The sequence below is a fragment of the Pituophis catenifer genome, unplaced genomic scaffold, assembly GCF_029215685.1.
Source record: "Pituophis catenifer annectens isolate HBS135680 unplaced genomic scaffold, rPitCat1.0.hap2 SCAF_2, whole genome shotgun sequence".
NCBI classification, from domain to species: Eukaryota; Metazoa; Chordata; class Lepidosauria; order Squamata; family Colubridae; genus Pituophis; species Pituophis catenifer.
In genome coordinates, this window is record NW_027256882.1 from 15309359 (window position 1) to 15333293 (window position 23935).

Here is a 23935-nt window from a genome sequence, read left to right on the forward strand (position 1 = left end):
ACAACTTCTTGGGAGGAAGAGGAACCCAGAAACCCCCTGCCGTTTCATGAGCTGCTTTTGTGTTTTGAAAGACAAGACGCCCAAATGCACACGTATGGCCTTCAACTGATGCTACCTCTGGTGGCTGCTCTGAGATGGAGATTACATGAAAAGAGGACAAATCACTCACTTGATGCTGCATTGTAGCCATTCCGACGTTTCTCTGCAAAGAGAAGAATCAGTGAAAGCTCCAAAGAATCCACCAGAGATCACCCAATTTCTCTCCTTGTAAGAGGAAGAGCCCCAGGAGAGGTTTTTACACTTGTTTAGCCACGTCTCCTGGCCACTCTCATTATCAGACGCAGGAAGACATTCAGACTACAAGGAAGCCAACTGATTTATTCCAAGAGAGAACTCTGCTGCCTCCGAGATGGATGGAGGGGAATTGGGGGAAGCATAAGCAGCAGCAGCTGGGAGGGGAGGAAGGTTTCCATGGAAATCCTTCTCTGCTGCTCTTTGACCAAAGCCTTTGAGAGGGACAGAACTGGGATGCCTCTTCCCAACTCAGAAGAAGACAGGATTGTATGAAGAGGCTGAGATCTCAGCGGCTCCCCAAGAGGGCTGGGAAAACAGGGAAGGAGTAAGGAAGCCCTGAAGGAGCTCCCCATAGGAAAGATTGGAGAGGAATCACCCCATATTCCTGCAATCACCCAGAAAAAGATACTTACTGTAGAATATCAGAGTCCCAACAATCACCAGTAAAACAACAACCACGACGCAGCCGATGATAACTCCCCGGTTGGATTCTGGAACAAAATTGAGAAAAAGAGCAGATCATTGAAGGAGCCCCCTCCCCCAAAATCATCCCAATTAGAGGAGAGACCTAATGCAGCCAAAGGACTGGGAATTCCTCCAATAAAAAAGTCTTAGATCTCATCTTCATGTCCCTTTAATGGTAGAAGGAAGACACTTTGACAACCATTGTTAGAGGACACGATGTTGGCTTGTTGCCTTTGTCTCACCCCAGTCCAGCATGTCAGCCCAGCAGCTGACATTCATCTTTACCTGGTCAGCAAAAAAAAAAAGCAGCTGTTTGAAATCTTGTAAGTCTCAGCAGTTTATAGAAATAAAAACTTCCATAACAGAATAATATAAACAAAATTTGTGAAACATTAAAAATGTTTTCATTTTTGTTCTTTTTATCGTTTGTCACAATATTTCACGACTCTGACTGGAATCAGACAGCTCTGTAGATTATCTTTAAGCCTGAATATTTGCATTTTACTATTAGAAAATGAAAGGATTCATACCACCTATCTGTGTTTTAAGTATAGAGTTTCATTTTCTTCATCCCTTGTAAGATTGGCCCATGTTCCCCTACAGGAGAAGAAAGGAACAAATCCTTCCTTCAAATGCTCTCAGTCCTCTGGATAGAAATTGTTACAGCCTTCGTATATGAAGCTTTTAGCTTGCCAGGAAAACAACCCAGCATGTGGGGATCCTCTTGTGACACACACCCCGGGATTAGGAGGAAGAGTCCAGGGAAGGCCTATCACATATCCCACCGTCCACTCTCACTCTTTCCTGAAGAATAAACAGAGTAATCCTCCTTATGTTCAGGGGCAGAAGACTCAATTACCAGTCCCAGATCAACCTCAGTTGGAGCTTTTTCAATGATTCTGAAAGTGCATTGATGGGGTTTGTCCAGAACTGGATGTTCTCCTTGAGGATCAGGGCAGAAGACAGGGAGAAAATTGTCTGCAACATTTGGGATACACACAAACACACACATGTATATATATAAGTATAGTGTGCGTGCGTATGTGTGTGTATTTATATATACTTTATGCTTCTGACTCATATCCGGTCTTCTGTCAAAACCCAAGTATCTCCCATGCAATACTTGAGTCTTTCATTTTTGTTTATTTATTTATTTATTTATATGCCACCATTCTCCCGAAGGACTCAGGGCAGCGAACACAGGTTAAGAAACAAGTACAATAAAATCCCATTTTAAACCAAATAACTAATTTATTTTATTTTATTTTTTATTTTATTTTGAATTTGTATACCGCCCTTCTCCCTGAGGACTCAGGGCGGTGAACAGCCAAATAAAAACATCAAATACAAATATTAAAATACAGTTAAAAATATATATATAGATTTGGCCCCATTAATTAAAACGATAAACAAAACAATTAAAAACACTTAAAAAGAATTAGGCCAGCCCGGCTTGTTGGAAAAAGAAGGTTTTAAGGGCACGGCGGAAGGCACTGAGGTCATGGATTCTCCTTATCTCTGGGGGCAACTGATTCCAGAGGGTGGGTGCCCCCACAGAGAAGGCCCTCCCCCTGGGGGCCACCTGCCTGCATTGTTTGGCTGATGGCACCCCGAGGAGGCCCTCTCTGTGGGAGCGCACGGGTCGATGGGAGGTCGTCGGTCTCGAAGATAGCTAGGCCCTATGCCATGGAACGCTTTAAAGGTGATAACCAACACCTTGAAGCGCACCCGGAAGACCACCGGGTAAATAATAAAACCCGGAATCAGAGTCAGCCTATTTGTTTGAACAGCCAAGTCTTCAGGTCCCGACGGAAGGAACGGAGATCAGGAGCCATCCGGAACTCAGAAGGTAATTCATTCCAGAGGGTGGGAGCACCCACAGAGAACGCCCTACCCCTGGGGCACAGCAAGACGACATTGGCTTGCCTTTGTTGCCTAAGTGAAGGACATTGTGCTGTAAAGGGAGGGAGCTGTGCTAGTTTCTGATAGGAAAACAAATGAGACCAGCAGGTCCTTGTCTAACTATTGATGCATCAGTCCAGCCACTTTTAAGCATTTCACGAAGTTTGCTGCAATTCACCAATCTTAATAAAATGTACTACTCAAAATAGGGGCTACCGGATACTTCCTGATTTTTGTAACAAATTTAAAATGAAAGAATCTGTGCTCGGCATAACTGATGCTTCTCTGCTGGAGGCAGGAAACGGGAGGAACAGAAGCTAAGGAAGGATCTAAGAGCATTTCATCAGGATTGGTCAAGTATTGCGATGGGCTTTTACATCATCAGAAGCCAGTTCTTTGGACTGGTCCCTGCAGATTCACCAACTTCTACTATGGAAAAACCAATGGATTAAAGCTCAGGTTTGCTCACAACTGGACCCAGTCAGATTTCTGCAAGAAAATTATGATCTCATAGACTGTGAACTCTCATATCTTGATTGGCAAATTCTATTCTCTGGCTGTAATACTGCTGACGACCATTGTAACATTTTCGTGTGCAAAGTCAAAAGAATCATTAAACTTTACGTACCACTAATATACCACAAAAAATAAACTACCAATAACAATAAGGAAATTACAATCCAGAAAAACTCTCTTTGGCGAAAAAACAAAACTAACTACGTAGCTAACTTCAAAACCCGCTACAAAAACTTATGCCAACAAATAAAGACTGAATGCACCAATTATCACATCAAGCAAGAAGAAACCTTCTATGCACAAAATCCACCCGTGCCTTCTATAATTTTGTAAACAACAAACTTAAAGACTCGATCCCACCCCTAAAAGGACCAAACAACAAAGACTGTATTGAGAAATCCCTTTAACATGTCCTTCGGCTCAGTCTTTGTAAACAGCAACAACATATGCCCAATATTTCCCAGTCATACTACAGACAATTACAACGATTACGGTGCTCTTATACATATTGATTTTACAGAAGACAATGTTGAAAAGGCACTACGCAATCTAAAACCATCTCTATCTATTGGACCTGATGGACTATGTGCATACTTCTTAAAAAAGCTTTCCATTGCAATTGCAGAACCTCTGAGCATAATTTTTGAAAAATCTTTCAGTACCAGCACCTTGTCCTACCGATGGTCACAAGCCAAGGTCATCCCTATCTTCAAAAAGGGAGACCCTAGCCTAGTTGAAAATTATAGACCAATCTCTTTATGTTGCGTCACCTGCACAGTCATGGAATCAATCATTAACCAATCTATTACCCTCCAGCTAGAGACAAACAACCTATTTTCTAACAAACAATTTGGTTTCAGAAAAAAATTATCCTGTAATCGACAACTACCGTATTTTCTGGCGTATAAGATGACTTTTTAACACATGAAAATCTTCTCAAGTTGGGGGTCGTCTTATACGCCGGGTGTCGTTCTCCTGTAACCAGGCAGACCAGCCCGAAAGGCTCTGACAAGCCTTAACTGGCTCTGACGATCCAAGCCCTGACGATCTGCTAATCAGGCAACTCAACTGGGATCGCCAGAGCCATGGAGAAGGAAAAAAGTTTTTCCCCTCCAGCTTGCTTACCTTAGCTGCTTGCCTTGCTTCGCTTGCCTGAATCCATTCCATCAGCAAGCAACTCCCTGCCTGCAATCAAGCAGGCAGGGAGTTGTGGACTTCAACTCCCAGAATTCCTCAGCCAGCAAAACAAAGCTGGCTGAGGAATTCTGGGAGTTGAAGTCTACAAGTCTTAAAGTTGCCAAGGTTGGAGACCCCTGTTCTATTGGGTAAGTTTTTTTCCCGTTTGGGATCTTTAAAAAAAATAGTTAATTGGGGTTTTTTTTAGTTGTTCTTTTTTAGACCTAGCCATTTAAAGTTTAGGAAGTTTTAAATTTAGCTTTCATATAAAAATAAAAATAAAATAAAATAATATTTGTGCAGCTTTCTGAGATTTAGTATGTTTTTGTAGTGTTTCACTCTAACTACACAAACACACAAAATCTCACAAAGCTGTATGTGGAATTTTGTGTGTGTAAAGTGTGAACGTTGGGTTTTTGGGCTTTTAGTGGCTGTGTGAGGTTCCTGCTTGTTTCAGGGGCCATTTTGGGTCTAGCACAGCTGCTTTTACATTGTGGGTGAGCCAGTTGTGTTGTGTTGTGTTGTGTGTGTGTAAAGTGTGAAAGTTGTTTTTTGGGGCTTTTTGTGGCTGTGTGAGGTTCCTGCTTGTTTCAGGGGCCATTTTGGGTCTAGCACAGCTGCTTTTACATTGTGGGTGAGCCAGTTGTGTTGTGTTGTGTTGTGTGTGTGTAAAGTGTGAAAGTTGTTTTTTGGGGCTTTTTGTGGCTGTGTGAGCTTCCTGCTTGTTGCAGGGGCCATTTTGGGTCTAGCACAGCTGCTTTTACATTGTGGGTGAGCCAGTTGATGTTTTTTAATTTTTGTTTGGTGTGCGTTGGAAGAGGGGTAGTCTTATACGGCGAGTATAGCCCAAACCCTATATTTTAACAAGAAAATTAGGGGGTCATCTTATACACCCAGTCGTCTTATACGCCGGAAAATACGGTACTACATTGCAAAAACATATGGACTATACATCTCGATCAGGGCAAAGCAATAGACGCAATCTATGTAGACTTCTGTAAAGCCTTTGATTCAGTGGTACACGACAAATTACTTCTAAAACTAAAATGCTATGGCAATTCTATACCCCTACATAAATGGATAGCTGCCTTCCTGTCAAACAGACAACAAGTGGTCAAAATAGGAAGTGCTCTATCAAATCCTGTACCTGTTAATAGTGGTGTTCCCCAAGGCAGTTTTAAGTCCAACACTCTTCATATTTTACATAAATGACCTTTGCGATCATATTAAAAGCAACTGCGTTCTCTTCGCTGATGATGTTAAACTATTCAACACCACTGACAATGCAACTACCCTTCAAAAAGACCTTGACTATGTGTCAGATTGGTCTAACAAGTGGCAACTTCAAATCTCAACCAACAAATGCTCTGTCTTAAACATTGGCAAAAAAAAAATCATAACAAAAAATACAAATTAGAGGGACATGACCTTGTAGATGACCCTCACTCTGTCAAGGACCTTGAAGTACTCATTTCTAAAGATCTAAGTGCCAGAGCCCACTGTAACAACATTGCCAAAAAGGCACTAAGAGTTGTTAACCTAATCTTGCGTAGCTTCTTCTCTGGTGATATTGTAGTACTAACTAGAGCATACAAAACATTTGCTAGACCAATTCTTGAATACAGCTCATCTGTCTGGAACCCGCACTGCATATCGGACATAAATACAATAAAGAGAGTCCAGAGATATTTTACAAAAAGAGTCCTCCATTCCTCTACCCACAATAAAATACCTTATACCAACAGATTCCAAATTTTGGGCTTAGACAACTCAGAACTATGCCTTCAGCCTGACCTAAGTGTAGTACATAATATTATCTGCCACAATGTCCTACCTGTCAATGACTACTTCAGCTTCAATCACAACAATACACAAGCAAATAATAGATACAAAGTCAAGGTAAACCGCTCCAAACTCGATTGCAGAAAATATGACTTCAGTAACAGAGTGGTCAATGCCTGGAATGCACTACCTGACTCTGTGGTTTCTTCCCCAAACCCCCAAAACTTTAACCTTAAACTGTCTACTGTTGACTTCACCCCATTCCTAAGAGGTCTGTAAGGGGCGTGCATAAATTGTGCACCAGCGTGCCTACCATCCCTGTCCTAATATTCCCTTTTACTTACTCTTTTCATGTATTCAAATTATGTTTATACTTTTACCTGTTATCTTATATATGCTTGACTAAATAAATAAATAAATAAATAAATAAATAAATAAATAAATCTCACCTTTCGGGGCCACATCGAGAGGCTCCGGCAGGCTTTCGTGCTCCATGTGGCATTGATAGCGGTCCCCCTCTTTGGGATCAGTCTGAATGCTGAGCCAGTAGCGGTAGGTCCTAACCGTGTTGGGGGCCACAGACCCATGGGAGGTATCCTGCAGCCAGTCCTCCTCGTCCTTGGTCCAGGAGGCATCGATCTCCCTGGGATAGAAGCCATCCATGTGGCAGACATGTGTCTCCATCCCATCCTTCATCTTCGTCCTGCTCATTGTCACCATGAGGGTCTCTGCAGAAACGGCACCCCCAGAATTCAGTCTGAGCCCCCTCCAAAGCCTGGAAGGTGGATGAGAAACTTGGAGGGGCAGGAAAATCTCTCACTACTTCCCATTCCACACCTGCAGCGTCTCCAAGATCACTCAGCCACTTTATGCATTTCATGAAGTCTTTTGCAGTTCACAAATCTTAATAAAATTTGCTACCCAAAATACCAGACACTTCCTGATTTTTGTTAACAAATTTAAAATGAAACAAGAGTAAATCTGTGCCCAGCATAACTGGTGCTTCTCTGCTGGAGGCAGGAAACGGGAGGAACAGAAGCTAAGAGAGGATCTAAGAGCATTTCATCAGGATTGGACAAATATTGTGATGGACTTTTACATCATCAGAAGCCAGTTCTTTGGACTGGTCCCTGCAGATTCACCAACTTCTACTAAGTTTTTTAAAATTATATTTTGTAATTTTTAAAATGCAAATAATACAAACATAGTACATATACATCTAAATAGAAAAAAGAAAGAAAGAAAGAAAGAAAAGAAAGAAAAACCCCTAATATTATAGTACAGTGCACCCACAGAGACCCTGTTCCCCCCCTTGTATTTTTTCATCTATATAACAACTAAAAGATATACAATATATTCCAATTGTCCCCTTATCCCTTCCAAAATAACATACATTCTTGAGTAGGTTTATTCCCTTTGCCTTCCAGCAACATTGATTTTGTAAAATCCCACCATATTTCATTATAATTGTTTGCTTTTATGATCCCTTTTTTAAATTTAATTTCCGTTGTTAATTTATCATTTGTTGCCGTACTCCAAATTTCATTATACCACTCATTTCTTTGACTATCCCAATTTCGTCCCCAATATTTAGCCATCACTAATCTAACTGCCATTATCAAATTTACAATCAATTCCTTTTTTGTTTCATATATATCCTGGTTTTCCACCAGCAACAGTAACGCAATTCTCAGTGACGTGTCTAAATTTACATTCAAGAGAGCTCTGATCATATAAATCTTTCGCCTTTCACCAACTTCTACTATGGAAAAACCAAGGGATTAAAGCTCAGGTATGTTCATATCTGGACCCAGTCAGATTTCTGCAAGAAATTAGTTTACCACAATCCTTCAGTTAAAAAGAGCCCAACCTTTCCCTCCCTACAGCTTCTTACCTTTTATGGCCACGTCCAGAGGCTCCTGCAGGCCGACGTGCTCCACGTGGCACTGATAGCGGCCCCTCTCTTTGGGATCGATCTGGATGCTGAGCCAGTAGCGATAGGTCCCATCTGCGTTGGGGGCCACAGACCCATGGGAGGTATCCTGCAGCCAGATCGCCCCGTCCTTCCTCCAGGAGGCATCGATCTCCCTGGGATAGAAGCCATCCATGCGGCAGACATGTGTCTCCATCCCATCCTTTATCTTCGTCCTGCTCGTTGTCACCACGGGAGGCTCTGCAGAAAAGGCACCCCCAGAATTCAGTCTGAGCCCCTCCAGAGCCTGGAAGGTGGATGGGAAACTTGGAGGGGCAGGAAAATCTCTCACTACTTCCCACTCCACAGCTGCAGCGTCTCCAAGATCTTAGGTCCTTCCCTTTAGGGGAGGGATAGCAATAGCACTTAGACTTATATACGGCTTCACATTGCTTTACAGCCCTCTCTAAGCGGTTTACAGAGTCAGCATATTGCCCCAAACAATCTGGGTCCTCATTTTATCAATCTCAGAAAGATGGAAGGCTGAGTCAATCGTGACCCGGTCAGGTTCGAACTCTTGGAGTGAGCAGTGATTTAGCTAGCAATACTGCCTTCTTAATGGTATCTTTTACCTTGAATATTTGCCTCTTATTTTTTAAGGATTGGTATCGCCTAACAGTGAGTTAAGTACAGAGTTTCATTTGCTTCATCCCTTGTAAGATTGATCTGTCCCCCTAGAGGAGAAGAAAGGAACTAATTCTTCCTTTAAACCCCCTCAGTCATCTGGCCAGGATAGAAATCGTGTCAGCCTTTCCATATGAAGCTTTTAACTTGCCAGGAACACAGCCCAGCATGTGGGGGTCCTCTTGTGACACACACACACACCAGATGTCAATTCTCAAAATGACTTTAACATGAAGCCATATTTTCTTTGCTTCGTTTCTTAATTGCCATGCATGGGGGGTGGGGGGGTGGGGGGGGGTAGGGGAGCCTATGGAGTGTAGAATGTTTTCCTCCAAAGTGCCAGACATAACAGCAATATGGCTCATGAGAACCAAGATGCCCTCACAAGGGCCGGAGGGAGTGCCAGGAAGTTCCCCCCTTCCTGCCTGGTTGGTTAACATGACATGTGACGCTAGTGGGATGGATAGTATCTATTCTTTCAATTATACCAAAGCACGGGAATTATTCAGAGTTGGCTTCGCATTTGAACGTGCTGATATAATGTATCCAATAAGCGAGGTCTTTGAGAAAAGCTACAGCCTCAGAGTCTTGAACTGATTGGGATCATTACTCGGAGCAATGATACCAGGATTAGGAGCAAGACTCCAGGAAAGGCCCATCACCTATCCTACCGCCCATCTCCATCACTCTTTCCTCAAGACTAAACAGGCTAAGCCTCCTTCTATTTGTTGTGGTCCCGCCCTCCGAGCCTATCTCATCAGAGGAAGAAGGCTCCAAACATGAAGAAGAGAAGTCGGCCAGGCCTCCCTCTCCAGGCCCCTCCCCTCTGGCACTGCCTCAAGTGCCGGCCGAGGAAGAGGAGATTAGCCAGGAGCCAGGTGTCTCCGATGAGAGCGAGGGAGGTGATCTGTCATTCCTGGATCCACGCCAACGAAGGCGTGATAAACGGTTGCAGCAGTTAAGGAGGCGTGCCAGGGATTATAACTGAGTCACTGGACCACACCCCAGAGACTATATAAGAGAGTGTGGTGGCCATTTAAGACTCTGTGACGGACAAAAACTAACTCTGGCTAGTCACTTGAACAACGCCTAAATCTGCCGAAGGTTCCTTGTTTTGAACTGGACTATTTGCAATTTGTATGTATTTTCTGTTTATCTGATGAAGTAAAGCCCTTGGCAGTCGATGCTCGTATAGCTGCCAAGTTTTAGATAACAACCTGTGTACGTGCCAAGTGCTTTCTTAACCCTCGGCTGGCTGTGTTTGTGTGTGTGTGGAGACGGGGACAGAACGCTATTCATGTCCAGAGGATTCCATTTCCAGTCCCAGATCAACCTCAACTGGAGCTTATTCTTATTAATGGGGCTTGTCCAGAACTGGACATTCCCCTTGAAGATCAGGGCAGAACACAGGGAGAAAATTACCTTCAACGTTGGATATAGATACACATACATCTATATACTTTATGCTTCTGACTCTTATCCAGTCTCCTTTCAACCGCTATTACATAACATTTTTAGCAAGCCACGTTTCCTCCACCCAAGACTTGCATCTTTCACTTTTGTTTCCTAAGTGGTCACAATCTAAAGCGAGGAAGCGGTGCTACTTTCTGCTGGGGAAAACAGTGAGACCAGCAGCCCCTTAGACAGCTACTGATGCATGGGTCCAGCCACTTTATGCATTTCAGGAAGTCTGTTGCAGTTCACAAATCTTAATAAGATTTGGTACTCAAAATAGGGGCTACCAGACACCTCCTGATTTTTGTAACAAATCTAAAATTAAACAAGAGTATATCTGTGCTCAGCATAATTCCTTTGTTGGAGGCAGGAGACAGGGGAAGAAGAAAGGCTAAGTTAGACTCTAAGGGCATTTCATCAGGACTGGCCAACTCTTGTGATGGGGTCTGTTGCTTGCTTTACGTCATCTGAAGCCAATTCTGTGGACTGATTCCTGCAGGTCCACCAACTTCTACAATGGAAAAACCAATGGATTAAATCTCAGGTAGGGTCACATCTGGACACAGCCGGGGTCAGATTTCTCTTCCACAATCCTCCTGCCTGCCAAAGGCCCAGCCTTTCCCTCCCTACAGCCTCTCACCATTCAGGACCATATCCAGAGGCTCCTGCAGGCTATCGTGCTCCACGTGGCACCGATAGCGGCCCCTCTCTTTGGAGTTGATCCGGACACTGATCCAGTAGTGGTAGGTACCATCAGCATTGGGGGCCAGAAACCCATGGAAGGTGTCCTGCAGCCAGACCTCCCCGTCCTTCGTCCAGGAGGCATCGATCTCCCTGGGGTAGAAGCCATGGACTCGGCAGATGTGCGTCTCCGTTCCATCCTCAGCTTCCGTCCTGTTGCTCAGCGTCACCACTGGGGGCTCTGTAGAAAAGGCACCCTCAGAATACAATCTGAGCCCCTCCAGAGCCTGGAAGGTGGATGGGAAAACTGAAGGGGCAGGAATATCTCCCACTATTTCCCCCTCCACACCAGCAGCGTCCCCAGGAATTTTAGAAAATGCTCGAAATCTGGAAAATGCTCAACCACAAGGACTCCTGATTTTGAGTCTTTCCCAGGGACTCAGCCTGAAAAACCTCCGGCAGCAAATTGAGGGTCCAAGGAAATTCCTCTCTGACTGTTTTGAACTCTGACTGATCCTGGGCTGCTCCCTTCAGGGGAGGGATAGTGGAGATGCTCTTTTAAGTTCCCTTTCAAGACAACAACAACAACTCTGAGGTTTTCCCTACTTTTCATGTCCTCTTCTGATCCCCTGAATCTGAGGCTGCCCCAGGCCTCTTTCCAAGGGACACAATTACAATTTCAAGAAGAGCAAAGAATCAGAATCAAAGCAAAAAGGGGCTCAGGACTTCTGGAATGTCTCACTGGTTAATTTGGAAAAGAGATTCAGCCTTTCAAAAAGAGGCAGAGAGAAGGGATGCCAATGGAAGCGAGAAAGGGTCTACCCAGGCAGGGAGGGGCTGCTGGCAATTGTGGGGAGGGGGATTCCCCAATGGCACCTAATCTCACCCATCTGATCCCGGAGGTCTAGATGGGAAAAGCACAGGGAAAGATGGTAATAATGTGAATCCCGCTGTGGGGCGAGGGGTGTTCCTGAAGGTGGGGAGGGGGTTGTTCCAAAGAAAGAGTCACTAAGTCAGAATTGGGGGAACCTGTTTGAGGTCTAAGAGAAAGATTGACAGAAACTTTGCTTCCCCTTCCCTCCCCCGGGAAGAAAAGAACCCTTCATCCATGATCTTTTTTGCCCAAGTGGGGACACTGATGTCTTATGGATGGTAGAAGTGGAGCCCTCTAATGGTGGGGGTGGGAGGGAGCCGCGCGGGTGATAATGGGAGCGACATGGCGTTCCCATGTAACACCCCACCTGTGTGAGCTGCACTGGCTTCCGGTGGTCTTCTGGGTGCGCTTCAAGGTTTTGGTTACCACCTTTAAAGCGCTCCATGGCTCAGGACCTGGGTACTTGCGGGACCACCTACTACCACCAATAGCCTCCCATCGGCTGGTACGCTCTCATAGACAGGGGCTCCTCCGGGTGCCGTTGGCCAAACAATGTCAACTGGCAGCTCCCAGGGGGAGAGCCTTCTCTGTGGGGGCACCTACTATCTGGAACGAGCTCCCCCCGGAGATACAGAGGATCCCGGATCTGCGCACCTTCCGCCGCGCTCTAAGGACCTTTTTATTTCACTAGGCGAGCCTGGCCTAACTTTCTCCCTCTTTTTAAACATTTTAAATATTTTTTAGTATTTTTAATATTCAAAGTTTAAATTTGTTTTAAATTGATTGGGTTTTAAATCTGTCTGGGCCAAACTATTTAATTTGATTTTATCTCTGCTTTTTAAATTTTGTATGTATGTATTTTATTGTTGGCTGTTCACCGCCCTGAGTCCTTCGGGAGTAGGGCGGTATATAAATCAAATAAAAGTAACGTAAAGTAAAGTAAAGAGGTACACCATCAGGTACAAGGCAGGGAGGGAGCCCCCAGTGGGATACAGGGGGAAGGAGAGTTAATGGGGGAAATTAGGGGTGCCTCTCACACTGGACTAGTGGGTTTTTTACCAAAGAGCCCCAAGTGGCCCCGTTGCCTCATTGTGGGCAGTGAACAGTGATTGTCCTGCCTGAACCACCCAGACAGCTGCCAGGCAGAGTCTGCATTTCCTGGTCCATTGAATGGCTGCCTGGCAATGCGAACCAAACAGGGCTTCCCGTGTCCTGCAAGAGGGGCTGGAAGGGGAGGAGGAGGAGGATTCCCTCCAGGGCAAACAAGGGGCCTATCAGACCAGGGACCCAAAGGGAAAGAATGCGTGCAAGAAACCTGGATCCAGATGCTCACCTCTCCTCAGTAGCGTCTCATTCCCGTAGGACAAGTACTTCTCCAGCCACTCAGTGCAGATTTTCTCCAAGTAGACCTCGTTTCTCTGATTCCATCCTGGAATAGCATCCCATTTCCTCTGGGTGATCTGGGCCTGGGGATCGGGAGCCACCCAGGTGAGGGTCTCCTTGTCAAAGGTGAGGAAGGTCCTCCCTTCGTAGCCAAACTGCATAAACCCTCCTTTGCTCCCGTCTCTCCGGAGCTCACAGCCATACATCACCTGTATTATGTGAAGTCCTGAAATAGGGACAAGATGATGGTTTGGGGAGTCCTCAAGATAAAGAGAGATCCCCCTCCCTGCAGGGACTTTTGACACTGGAGGGAGGCACTGATTCCCCCATTTCCTCCCTAACAATCAAGGGAAAGAAAGCCCCCATCACTAACCGCCCTTCTCCCCTCCCTCTACCTGCCTCCCTGCATTTCCCCCCTCTCCCCAGTACAGAGTCCCTGAAGCTCCCCAGGAAAAGGGAATCTGGAAAAGCCAGCAGAGGATCCCAAGAGAGACGGAGAAAAGAAGGAGTCACTGAGAATCTCGTGGCCTCAAAGAGGATCTAGTTGATCTACATAAAAGCTTGCAGGGATCCCTATAATCATAAATCTTGGGTCTTCAGTCAGAAATAGCACCAAACTGCAAGGGCTGGTTCCCTTTTTGAGCTAAGCAGAAGCAAATAATGGCTCCGTGCAATGTGGAATGAAGCCTCAAAGGGAATATTTTCCTTAACAACAGCAACAAGTGGCCCCAGTCTGATCTGGAGACCCAAAGGGTTATTGACCTTTGAGATGGGTTTGAAGTTCATAAACTCTGCAAGGCCCTGGAGAAGATATTTCAACTTCGAGTGAACAGATTCTCGGATTTAAACGAAAACTGAATGTTTGAAAAAACCAAAAGGAAATCTTGAAATGTTTCTACTCCTGTCTGGGCTTGAGAGGGAGGAAGGATGCCAGGAATTCTCAAATCTAATGGAAAACCTCCTGTAAGTACAGTTGAACTAAACTGACCAGTCCTTTCCCTCCCTTTCCACACCCAGGAATGACGGGTGAAGGATCCTTTCTCTGCATCTTCTGCTCAGCCAGAGAACTTCCCTTTGGAGGAAGAGGAAGAACCTCGTGAGCTGCAATCTGATCCTGCTCTCGAGAGGAGATTCCCTGATCTCCCCGTGGGAAAAATAGTTCTGGATTTCTGCCCAAGATTAATCTCCTGCCACTCACAGGAAGGCCCTGAACATGTGGCAGCAGTTTTCAACCTCTGGGAACAAGCTCTGTCGTACTTCAGAAGCATCAAAAGCTAAGACAGAAATTGTCTTATTTCACTTGAAGATGAAATGTGTTCTTATTTCAAGTTTGGCACAGAACTGAATATTTGTGCAAAAAAAAAAAAAAAAGCAACCACAGGGATCCCATCTAAAAGGCAAGTTTCATCTTTTATTATTAGTTATTATTGTTAATGCATCTCTACAGGTCTATGGATGAAACAATTTCAGCCTTTCTCTGAGCCTGGATGTTCAGGGGGTTTCCTGAGGTCTGAAAAATAGTTCAAGGGTTCCTGCAGGGTCAAAAGGTTCAGAAAAGCTGCTTTAGAGGGGCTAAAATATATTTAAGTTTAGAACTGCCGTGAAGAATATCAGAAATCATTGCTTCATGATGTCTTTCTTTACTAATTTTCTTCCACTTGTTTTTTTTTTATTTATTATTTTTTACTTTTCTTTAATTGGTTTCCATTCTCTCCTTTACTTAAAAAGAGAATTTTATCTTCTGGTTGAAATGTTTTAATAAAAATTATATGTATAAAATGAAAAAGGCCAACAGGATGTCAGGGATCATTGAAATGGTATTGCAAAAAACACAGAGAGGCTAATATCACAAAGCCTTTACATAAATCAAAGGTGGAAAGGAGGCTCCCCTCCACTCTGGCCAGTCTCCTTCCTCCTTTCTCCACCAGGGGGAGCCCTCTGGGTCCAGCTCTGCTCCCCTGAGGGGCCAGCAGGGGGCCTGGAGGGATCTGGGGAGACCCTCAGGGATCAGGGCAGAACTGGCAGAGCTCTGGGATCTACCTGGAGGGGGATAGGCTAGGAAAGGGCAGAAGAATTGGGGGCTGCATGCAGGGCCGGATTTAGATGAAAAGAGGCCCTAGGCTATTCCACTTATGAGGCCCTTTCACCAGGGGTGGGATTCAATTTTTTTAACAACAAGTTCTGTGGGCGTGGCTTAGTTGGGGTGTGTGGCTTGGCAATCATGTGACTGGGTGGGCGTGGCTAGCTGGTCACGTGACTGTGTAGGCATGGGTAGCTCATCATGTGACCGGGTGGGCATGGCTATGTGCATAGGGACTACTCAGAGGGCTGAAAAAAGTCATTTCTGACTGGGCCTCGCACTTTTGACCAGTCCTCACACTTATGACCATCCTCACATTTATGCCCGTGCAGCTTTCTTAACAACCATGTCACTCATTTCACAACTGCTTCTCTTCACCATGGTGACAAGATAGGGCAAAAATGTAAAATGTGAGGACAGTCGTAAGTTAGAGGACTGGTCAAAAGTGCGAGGACCAGTCAGAAATAACTTTTTCAGCCCTCTGAGTAGTCCTTATGCACAAAAGGACTACCCAGAGGGCTGAAAAATGTGATTTCTGACAGGTCCTCGCACTTTTGACCGGTCTTCGCACTTATGACTGGTCATCATTTATGCCCATTGTAGCATTCTTAACAACCGTATCACTCATTTCACAACTGCTTCTCTTCACCATGGTGACAAGATAAGGCAAAAACGTAAAATGTGAGGACAGTCGTAAGTTCGAGGACTGGTCAAAAGTGCGAGGACCAGTCAGAAATAACTTTTTCAGCCCTCTGAGTAGTCCATATGCATAAAAGGATACAGCAAAAGAGAGGGATGAAGGAAGGGAAGGGAAATTAGAGTAGGAGTGAGGGTAAGAGAGGGAGGAAGAGAGGAGAAGGAGAAAGGAAGAGGAAGTAGGGAGGAGAAGAAGAGGGTGAGGAAAAGAAAGTAAGAAGGAAAGAAAAGAGAGAGGTGGTAGGTTTGAGGAGAAAGATTGCTGTACAATAAAAAAGATGAAAGGGAAGAAAGCCAACCCCAAACAAATATAAAGATATTAAGATAAAGAATGAATTGTTAAACTTTAAAGAATAAAAGAGAACAAATATGAATAAATAATAATTAGAAACACACATACAAACATACAATGTATTTTCTTTGAACAGAGTATTTGGCTGGTTCACAAATTTAAACAGTGTTTAGTCATTTCAATTAAATTTACAATTTCTATATTTCCTTTTTGCCATATTTATTCCTCATCTATTTTTGTAAAAAACCAATATTACCCTTCATCCTCATCTCTAATCTTAATCAAATTCAATTTTTCCCTTCTATTCTATATTATACCCCTTCCCATTGTCATCTATTTTTATATCCATCCTCACATTGGTTAATTATGTAATATTAGTTGTTTAATATAAATTCAACATTTTAATATAAATCAATTAGTTATATAACTACCTTTTTTGTATATTAATCAATATGAACATGAATATTCCAATTATTTCCATGCAATCCAATTTCTTACAAATCAATTAATTATATTTACCAATAATAATAAACCAAATAATTTCCCCCATATATTCCTCCAAACCACAAGTTAACCATTTCTGCTTTCAGAAATATACAATAAATAGTATCTCAATTATTACAATTCCCTAGTTAAATAGAGCTTTTTTTTCTTTTGTGTTTTAAAATCCTGAACTCTCCTCTTTTTCCCTAAATTTCCCATTGTTTGCACCTACCTTTTTTGGTGAGGAAAAAGAAAAGAATTCTGCCTGCCTAATTTTCCAACCTTGCAGCAACAGCAAAGCAGTTTCAGTTTCGTTTCTTTGCAAGGAAGCAGAAGAGCCCTGAGCAAAACAGCCGAGACAAATCAGCTGAGAGCCGGGAGGCCAATTACCCTATGCTGAAGCTCCGGGGGCCAATAAAATTACAAAAAAAAAACACCGAACCCTTTGTTAAATTGCTGGCTCCCCCGCCCCTCGCCCACCACTATTTATTGGCAATAAATAGTGGTGCGGAGGGGCGGGGCAAGCCAGCAATTTAACAAACGGTTCGGCTGCACCACTGGCTATAAGGCGGCCCTTTGAAGCCCCGCGGCAAGAATTTGAAGTTTTTTTTTCCTCTAGCCATCGGAGGCAGCAATAGATGGGGAGTGGGCGGGGCGATCCAACAGAGCAGAGAGTGAGGGTGAGTGAAGGCTGGAAGCTGCTTTCTCCATCCGGAGCCGGTGGGGAACCACGTGGCAGCCCACGTGGATCCCAGGCAGCGGAACTCAGGCTAGGGAAGGGGTGGGCAATTGTGGCTCTTTTACAGCCAAGCTGTCTCAGGAATTCTGGAAGTTGAAGTCCACAGGTTGTAAAAGAGCCACAATTGCCCACCCCTGGCTACGGTAGGCTGGCGCCGCGCAGGTGGGAGGCGAGGGGCGGGCGAGCCAGCAATTTAACAAAGGGCTCGGCCGAACCCCCTAGAACCCCCAGAATCCCACCACTGTGTAGGCCCCTCTGGATCTTGAGGCCCTAGGCTGAAGTCTAGTTAGCCTATAGGAAAATCCGGCCCTGGCTGCATGTCCTTGTGAGGAAGGAAGGGAAAATGTTTGTGGAGAAGGTATACCTCCACCAAAAGCAGCCTATTGTGACACACACATTTCCTTGCAGCCCCCCAAATAAGGTTCATTGAAGGTGAATCTTGTCCGCAAAGATGGCAGAAGGGGGGGGGGTTGCTGAAGAAGACCTCCCCCCCCTCCAGGACAGCCCCACCAAGAGGGCAGGGCAGGAGTTCAGCCTGAGGGACCAAGAATGGGAAGCCATGAGGGCTCTGACCGACTCAGGAAAAGCCCCAAATTGGGGGAGGGTGTTTCCTTTTCTGTTTTGTCCTGTCCCCAAGATGGGAATGATACTGTGAATGGTCCTGTGTATCACCCCTCCCCCCCATCCAAGAGCCCCTCCCCCCCATTTGGGCCTCCCTGGCCACTTTTTCCAAGCGGAGGATAGGAAGAAGCTCCTGGCGTCTCTTTCGGTCACTTTTTGCCTCAGTGTATATCAACATCTATATCCTGTCACCATTCGGACAGATAGATGGATAACTTTAAAAATGTTTTTCTTAGAACTGCAATTGGCAGATAAGGCGGGCTAACGAGGCACAGACAATCGTACTGATTTTTTAAAAAGAATCAATGCATTAAAAAGATTTATTAAAAGGTTTGGTGGCAGCCTTTCCCTTTGAAGGGACCCCCCTTTCTCCCCCCCCCTGGTTCCTGGGGAGGGGATTATGGGGCTGGAGGAGCCACCCGACCCATCACTCACCTTCGCTCTGATTGTAGCGACGCCTCAGAGTCTCCAGGCCTTCTCTGAACACCTCCTCATGGCCACGTGATATCTGGGTCTCTGTGTCCCAGTACTGGGGATCCTCCTTCCCCACCTTCTCCATCCAGGAGACTCGAGGCTCTATCTTCCGGCTGTTGCTGTCATAGTGAACAAAGACCTGACCGTCCACGTACCCCACAGTGACAAAGTGAGGCAGCCCCTGACTGGGGTCCGAGATGGAGGCGTAGAAATACTTCAGGGAGTGGGAGGAGGCGCCTGGAAGGGGCAAAGTTAGGGGGCTTCAGCTGAGGGACTCTGATCCCATGAAGGCTCCAATCTGAGGCTCTGGGGAGAATGAAGGAAGAAGAGGAGGAGAGTTGGGGGGCAGAGGAGGAAGGGGGGAAGGAAGGAAGGGGGAGATGGTGGAAGAGGAGGCAGGATGTGGAATGAGGGAGCGACTGAGAGGGAAAAAAGCAGCTTCTGGAGCCCCTGAAGGGTTGGAGGGCAGGGAAGGTGGGGCGAGAGAGGAGGGGAAGGTCGGGTCCCCCAAACTTTACCCACACCAACTGTGCCCTCCCCCCTTCCAGCAAGGCCTCCCTCAAATCCCCTTCTGGATTGCTCACTCTCTGCCCCAAGGAGGCTGCAGTTGCCCTACACTCAGAATCTCAAAAGCGGCAGGAAACCCCACCCGGTCACCCCAACTTTCCATTCACAGAAGAAAAAAAATTCTCCCTTCACTGTTGGCAGCATGGATGATTAATAGCTGCAGACTTTAGGGGAGATTTTGTAAAACGGAGTAGGAAAAGGGGGAATCCAGGAGAGACCAGAGGCCCAAGGGGAAAGTCAAAGCAACTGACAGGGAGATATGGGGAGGCAAAGGAAGGAAGAAAAAGGAGTAGCAATGCAGCCCACCCCCCGGCATCTTCTCACCACCCCCCAAAGCTCAGAGATCCCTCCCCCCCCAAAGTTCAGCCATCTGAGCAGGAATCAGCTTTGAACCCCGGACTCAGAGGGGCTCCTCCTCATCCCACAGAAAATTTCACTGCGATTATCCCAAGAGTTCTGCATTTCAGCAACCCAATTAGGGCACTGGAACCATCATTCCCAGGCGCTTGCAATGCACCACATTTACTCTGAATCCCACCTGTCATTTATCAAGAAAATAGAATTATTATTGTTCCTTAACATCTATGCTAAATGGAAAATTCTAGACTGTTTCCGTGGCTAAATGCCAGTTGAGGAAGTACAAAAACAAAAATAGAGGTTATGCTAGCAAAAACTAGGTTAGGGTTAAATTGCTAAAACGAAAGTGAGGTTTTTTGGGGGGGGGAAGTACGTACCATATAAGATAGATATTTTCGATAGGATGTTGTGCCAAGGGGTGAGGGGAGGGGGTAATGCTAATGAACACCTCATTCTGGGTTCCCCTTGTCTGCACCCCTGTTTGCAAATATGTGAATTAAATATTTGCTGCTTCCAAGTTATTGTCTCTGGTACCAGAGGTGGGCTTCAGTCTGTTCGCACTGGTTCGGGCAAACCGGATATTAATTTTATGTCCAGTTCGACGAACCGGTAGTTCCCACGACTGGCTGGCCCCACACCACCCTGCCTCGCCCCTCCCAGGAGTCCCCGTGTAGCCCGTTTTGGCTCCCAGATAAGTGCAGGGAGGCCTACTAAGTTGAAAACGGGGCACGGGGGGTGTGGTGCGCCCCCCCATGGCCCATTTTCCTCCCGGGGGCTGCAGGGAGGCCTACTAGATTGAAAATGGGGCACGGAGGGTGCGGCATGCCCCCCCCAGCCGATTTTTGCTCCTGGAGGGGTGCAGGGAGGCCGACGAGGCCACGCCCACCATGGCCACACCCATCCAGCAACCGGGCAGAGAACCGGTTATTAAATTATTTGAATCCCACTGTAGTTCCATATGCGAACTCGTACTGTTTCTGACACACCCTTCACTTTCTATAGAAGCTGCTCTGAAACTTGTCCTCCTTTGACGCTGGTGCTATTGCTATTCCACAGAAAATCTGTGATTATCCCAAGAGAGAATAAACAAAGAATTTCAGCCACCCAATTAGAGTCTGAAACCATAATTCCCAAGTGCCTGAAAGGCACCAGATTTATTCTGAATCTCACTTTCTCTGAAAGTTTTCCTTTTTGATGCTGAACAAAGAAAGGCCGAAATGCCTCTCTGCCAGCTTGGGAAGGGATTGTGATCGCGGCTACCCAACTCTTTATATGATCAGTGACTCTCAATGTAAAGGCCTAAATTAGTGTTTCTCAGACTCCGACACTTGGACTTCAACTCCCAGAATCCCCCCTCATCCCCAGAAATGCATGGGGCCTCTCCACCCTGCCCCCACCCCCTGCCCACACTGAAGCTGCTTTGGGAATCCCTGCTGCCAACACCCATGTTTGAGTTACTATCATGCAAAGTCCTGACTAAGAAGCATCAGAGTTTTTTCAGCCTTTCCTCGGAGGATAGACTAAATGCTCAAGACATAAACTATGGAAAATATGACCAAAAAAATCACATAAAATCACTGTTTATTTTTAATTGTCAGAATACAAATATGGAAGAGACTCTAAGGCTGCCCAATTAACAGAAAAACAACAGCTTGTAAGTGGGTTAAAAGAATCAAAAGAAACTAAAATACTCCTGGGAAATTGAATAAGCTGGAAAATCTCCAAGGCCCCTTTTTGGTGTCTATTCTGAAAGCTCTTCAGATCAGAAATTCTTCCAGGGCACCAAAGATTTTAAAGATAATTTACGGGACTTATTTGGGCAAAACCTGGGTCAGCACAGAAAAAGGAAAGACTTGCAGAGACCAGAAAAATAAAGTCCTACTGCCCATTCCCTCCAGTATGGTCTCCCAGTCCTTCCCAGTGGAAGGCAAAGGCCTGGGCCTCCTTCTTCCTGCTCCTCCCCACAATCCCAGGGGCTTCTCAGAGCTTTTGGGGAGAGGGAGGCCCAGATCCACTTCCTGCTCTGGGGAGATTTCAGAATCCAAAGCAAGGTTGAAATGCTCCTGGTTCGGATGGCGGGTGGTTCGGAGAACCGGTAGCAAAAATCCCTGAACCACCACCCCCCACCATGCCCAGCTGAGCCGCACGATCATCAGAGGCTTTTTTTTTTTACTCTTAAAAGCATTTTTTCTACAACCTCTTCCCACGAAAAAATGCTTTTAAAAGTAAAAAAAAAAGCCTTTGATGATCGTGCGGCTCAGCTGGGATAGTCAGAGGCTTTTCAAAGCATTTTTTTCTGCAACCTCTTGACCGAAGAGTTGGTAAAAAAAAATGCTTTGAAAAGTCTCTGACGATCCCACCTGAGTTGCCTGATCAGCAGAGGCTTTTCAAAGCATTAGAAAAAAATGCTTTGAAAAGTTTAAAAAAATGTGAATGTGAAGATACTACGTATTATCATATATGGTGGACATGTAAAAAAATTAAGGCTTTTTGGATAAAAAATATGGTGGATTATTCAAAATATTTTAAAGAAGAAGATAAAATTTACCCCACAGTTCTTTTTGTTGGGTATAATCACAGACTGTACGGTTATAGAGACTAAGTTGATTTTAAACTTAATAACAACAGCCAGACTTCTGATGGCGTAGTACTGGAAGAAGGAAGATTTACCTACTATTGAGGAATGGATATTAAAAGTAGCGAACCTGGCAGAGATGGCAAAAATTTCAGCATACCTGAAAGATCATTCAAATGAAAGATATATATTGGAGTGGAGAAGATGGATTGACTATATTCAAAACAAGTATCAGACTAAGAAGTTTCAAGTAGTTTATGAATGAAATATTTAATCTAATTTTTAGTTTATGTTTATAGTTTTCTGAACTATGTGGAGTTAAAGACCTAGGGAGAATTTGAAGTCTATAAAATGTTAGCATATTTTAGTTTTATATTTGTAAAATGCTATACCCGGTACTTGTTCTGGGAAGTCCAGGGAGGGGGATGGGGGGAAGGGGGAGGGGGAATGGGTGGGTGGGTGGGCGAGGGGGGTGGGAATGGATGAGGGAGGGGGGTTGGGAGGGGGGGGGGGAGAAAATGTTTGTATCTTTGATAAAACTTTTTAATAAAAAAAAAAGTTAAAAAAATGGCCACGCCCACCCAGTCACATTACCCCACCCCCGCCAAGCCATGCCCACAGAAGCGGTAGTAACAAATTTTACATTTCACCCCTGATCCAAAGGGATCAGAGCTTTTCTCCAACAGAAGGAGGGGGGATGGGATCTTGTGGGGCTGAGTAATGAGGAAGTCTGAAGTCTGCCTGAGAGGAGAAATGTGTGAATGTAACGCAGGTTGGGCATCCTGACAATCGTGAATCCTCCTCAAGTCAGGAACAGCTGCTGAGTTTGAGCCTGTCTGTGTCCAAGCGAGTCGTTCATTTCACGGTCATCACCCAGAGGTGCTTCTCTTCTTCTTCTACCTCCAATCCACCTATTTATCGTTAAGATCCTGCCAACTATTTTGATGCCTTTTGAAAAGCTGGTGCATTGATAGTTTCTCGGAGCAAAGAGGCAGGAACACCCCAAGCCCCCCTATCTGATTCCTAAGGAACAATAGTACATTTCAAATATTTCTGATTCTGCAAACTGACCCATGCCGAGTTCTCCTGAAATGGAAAAAGGAGGATTTTGGGTGGAAAAAATCCTGCCTGTCCTAGAAAAAAGCCCTGGGGATATTGGGGCTTGGGGGGGTGGGGGGGGGCGGTGTTGAGGAGACAGTGACACTCAACAAAGACGGATCTTTAGGAAAATTATTCAAAGGAGCGTTTCTCTCTAGGCTCTTTTCCTGCTGCAGTCACCTTAACCCAATGGCTCAATTGCAGCAGCCTCCATGTCGGACAATACACGGAACCGAGTGGAGAAACAAGCTGGTCCTCCCAGCACCAGAAGCCAGAAAGACCCACGCAGTTGTCCAAAGGAAGGAGAGACCAGCCAGGCGGAGGGGTTGAGTGAAGGCAGCCAGGTGTTTGTGAACTGACCTGGTTACCTGCAAAGGATGCTTTCCAACAACCTCCACTTTGGGGGAGGGAAAGCATTGGACTTGGGAGTCTGCAGGTAGACTTGATTAACATCTGGAGGGGCCACCCTTGTCCTATTCCCAGAGGAGCTCTCCTGAGACGGGGGAGGGAGCAGAGTCCCATCGTGCTTTGGGGTCCCTTCTGAGAGTGGCCAGAGGGGGAGGGAGAGCGGACTAGAAAGAGGACCGAATCTGGATTCTCTTCTGGGAATAATCTTTTGGGGGGGAGGAGAAAGAGGAAGATTCCCTGGATGGATTCCCAACAGCAGAAAAAGAGGCCGGAACCCCCGACATCCCCAAAAATGACTTACTGAAGCAGCTCTCCCGTAGGGCGACCGCCGCCAATATCAGGAGCGACAGAGAGCGCCCAGCCATCCTGGCCGCCATCCTCGACCTGCGCTCCCCTCTTCTGAATTCGCAGGCAGAGAAAC

General features: G+C 45.5%; 1 protein-coding gene across 1 annotated transcript; it reads right to left on the minus strand.

Annotated features, from left to right (window-relative positions):
- Window positions 1–161: 161 nt before the first annotated feature.
- Window positions 162–23891, minus strand: LOC139311811 (class I histocompatibility antigen, F10 alpha chain-like). The gene is made up of 7 exons (XM_070936334.1): window positions 23816–23891; window positions 18471–18746; window positions 13075–13350; window positions 10827–11108; window positions 6326–6340; window positions 708–785; window positions 162–202 (listed from the first exon to the last, which is right to left on the minus strand). The coding sequence occupies exons 1-7, from the start codon at window positions 23889–23891 to the stop codon at window positions 162–164; spliced, it is 1044 nt and encodes a 347-aa protein (XP_070792435.1).
- Between the last annotated feature and the right edge of the window lie 44 nt (window positions 23892–23935).

Bases quoted from the DNA above. Each gene is read 5' to 3' on its own strand.
- LOC139311811 (XM_070936334.1), bottom strand. From the start codon at position 23,891: ATGGCGGCCAGGATGGCTGGGCGCTCTCTGTCGCTCCTGATATTGGCG. The intron at 18,747-23,815 runs GTAAGTCATTTT...TGCCCCTTCCAG, and splicing joins CCTACGGGAGAGCTGCTTCA to GCGCCTCCTCCCACTCCCTG. The intron at 11,109-13,074 runs GTGAGCATCTGG...CCTTTTCTACAG, and splicing joins TGAGACGCTACTGAGGAGAG to AGCCCCCAGTGGTGACGCTG.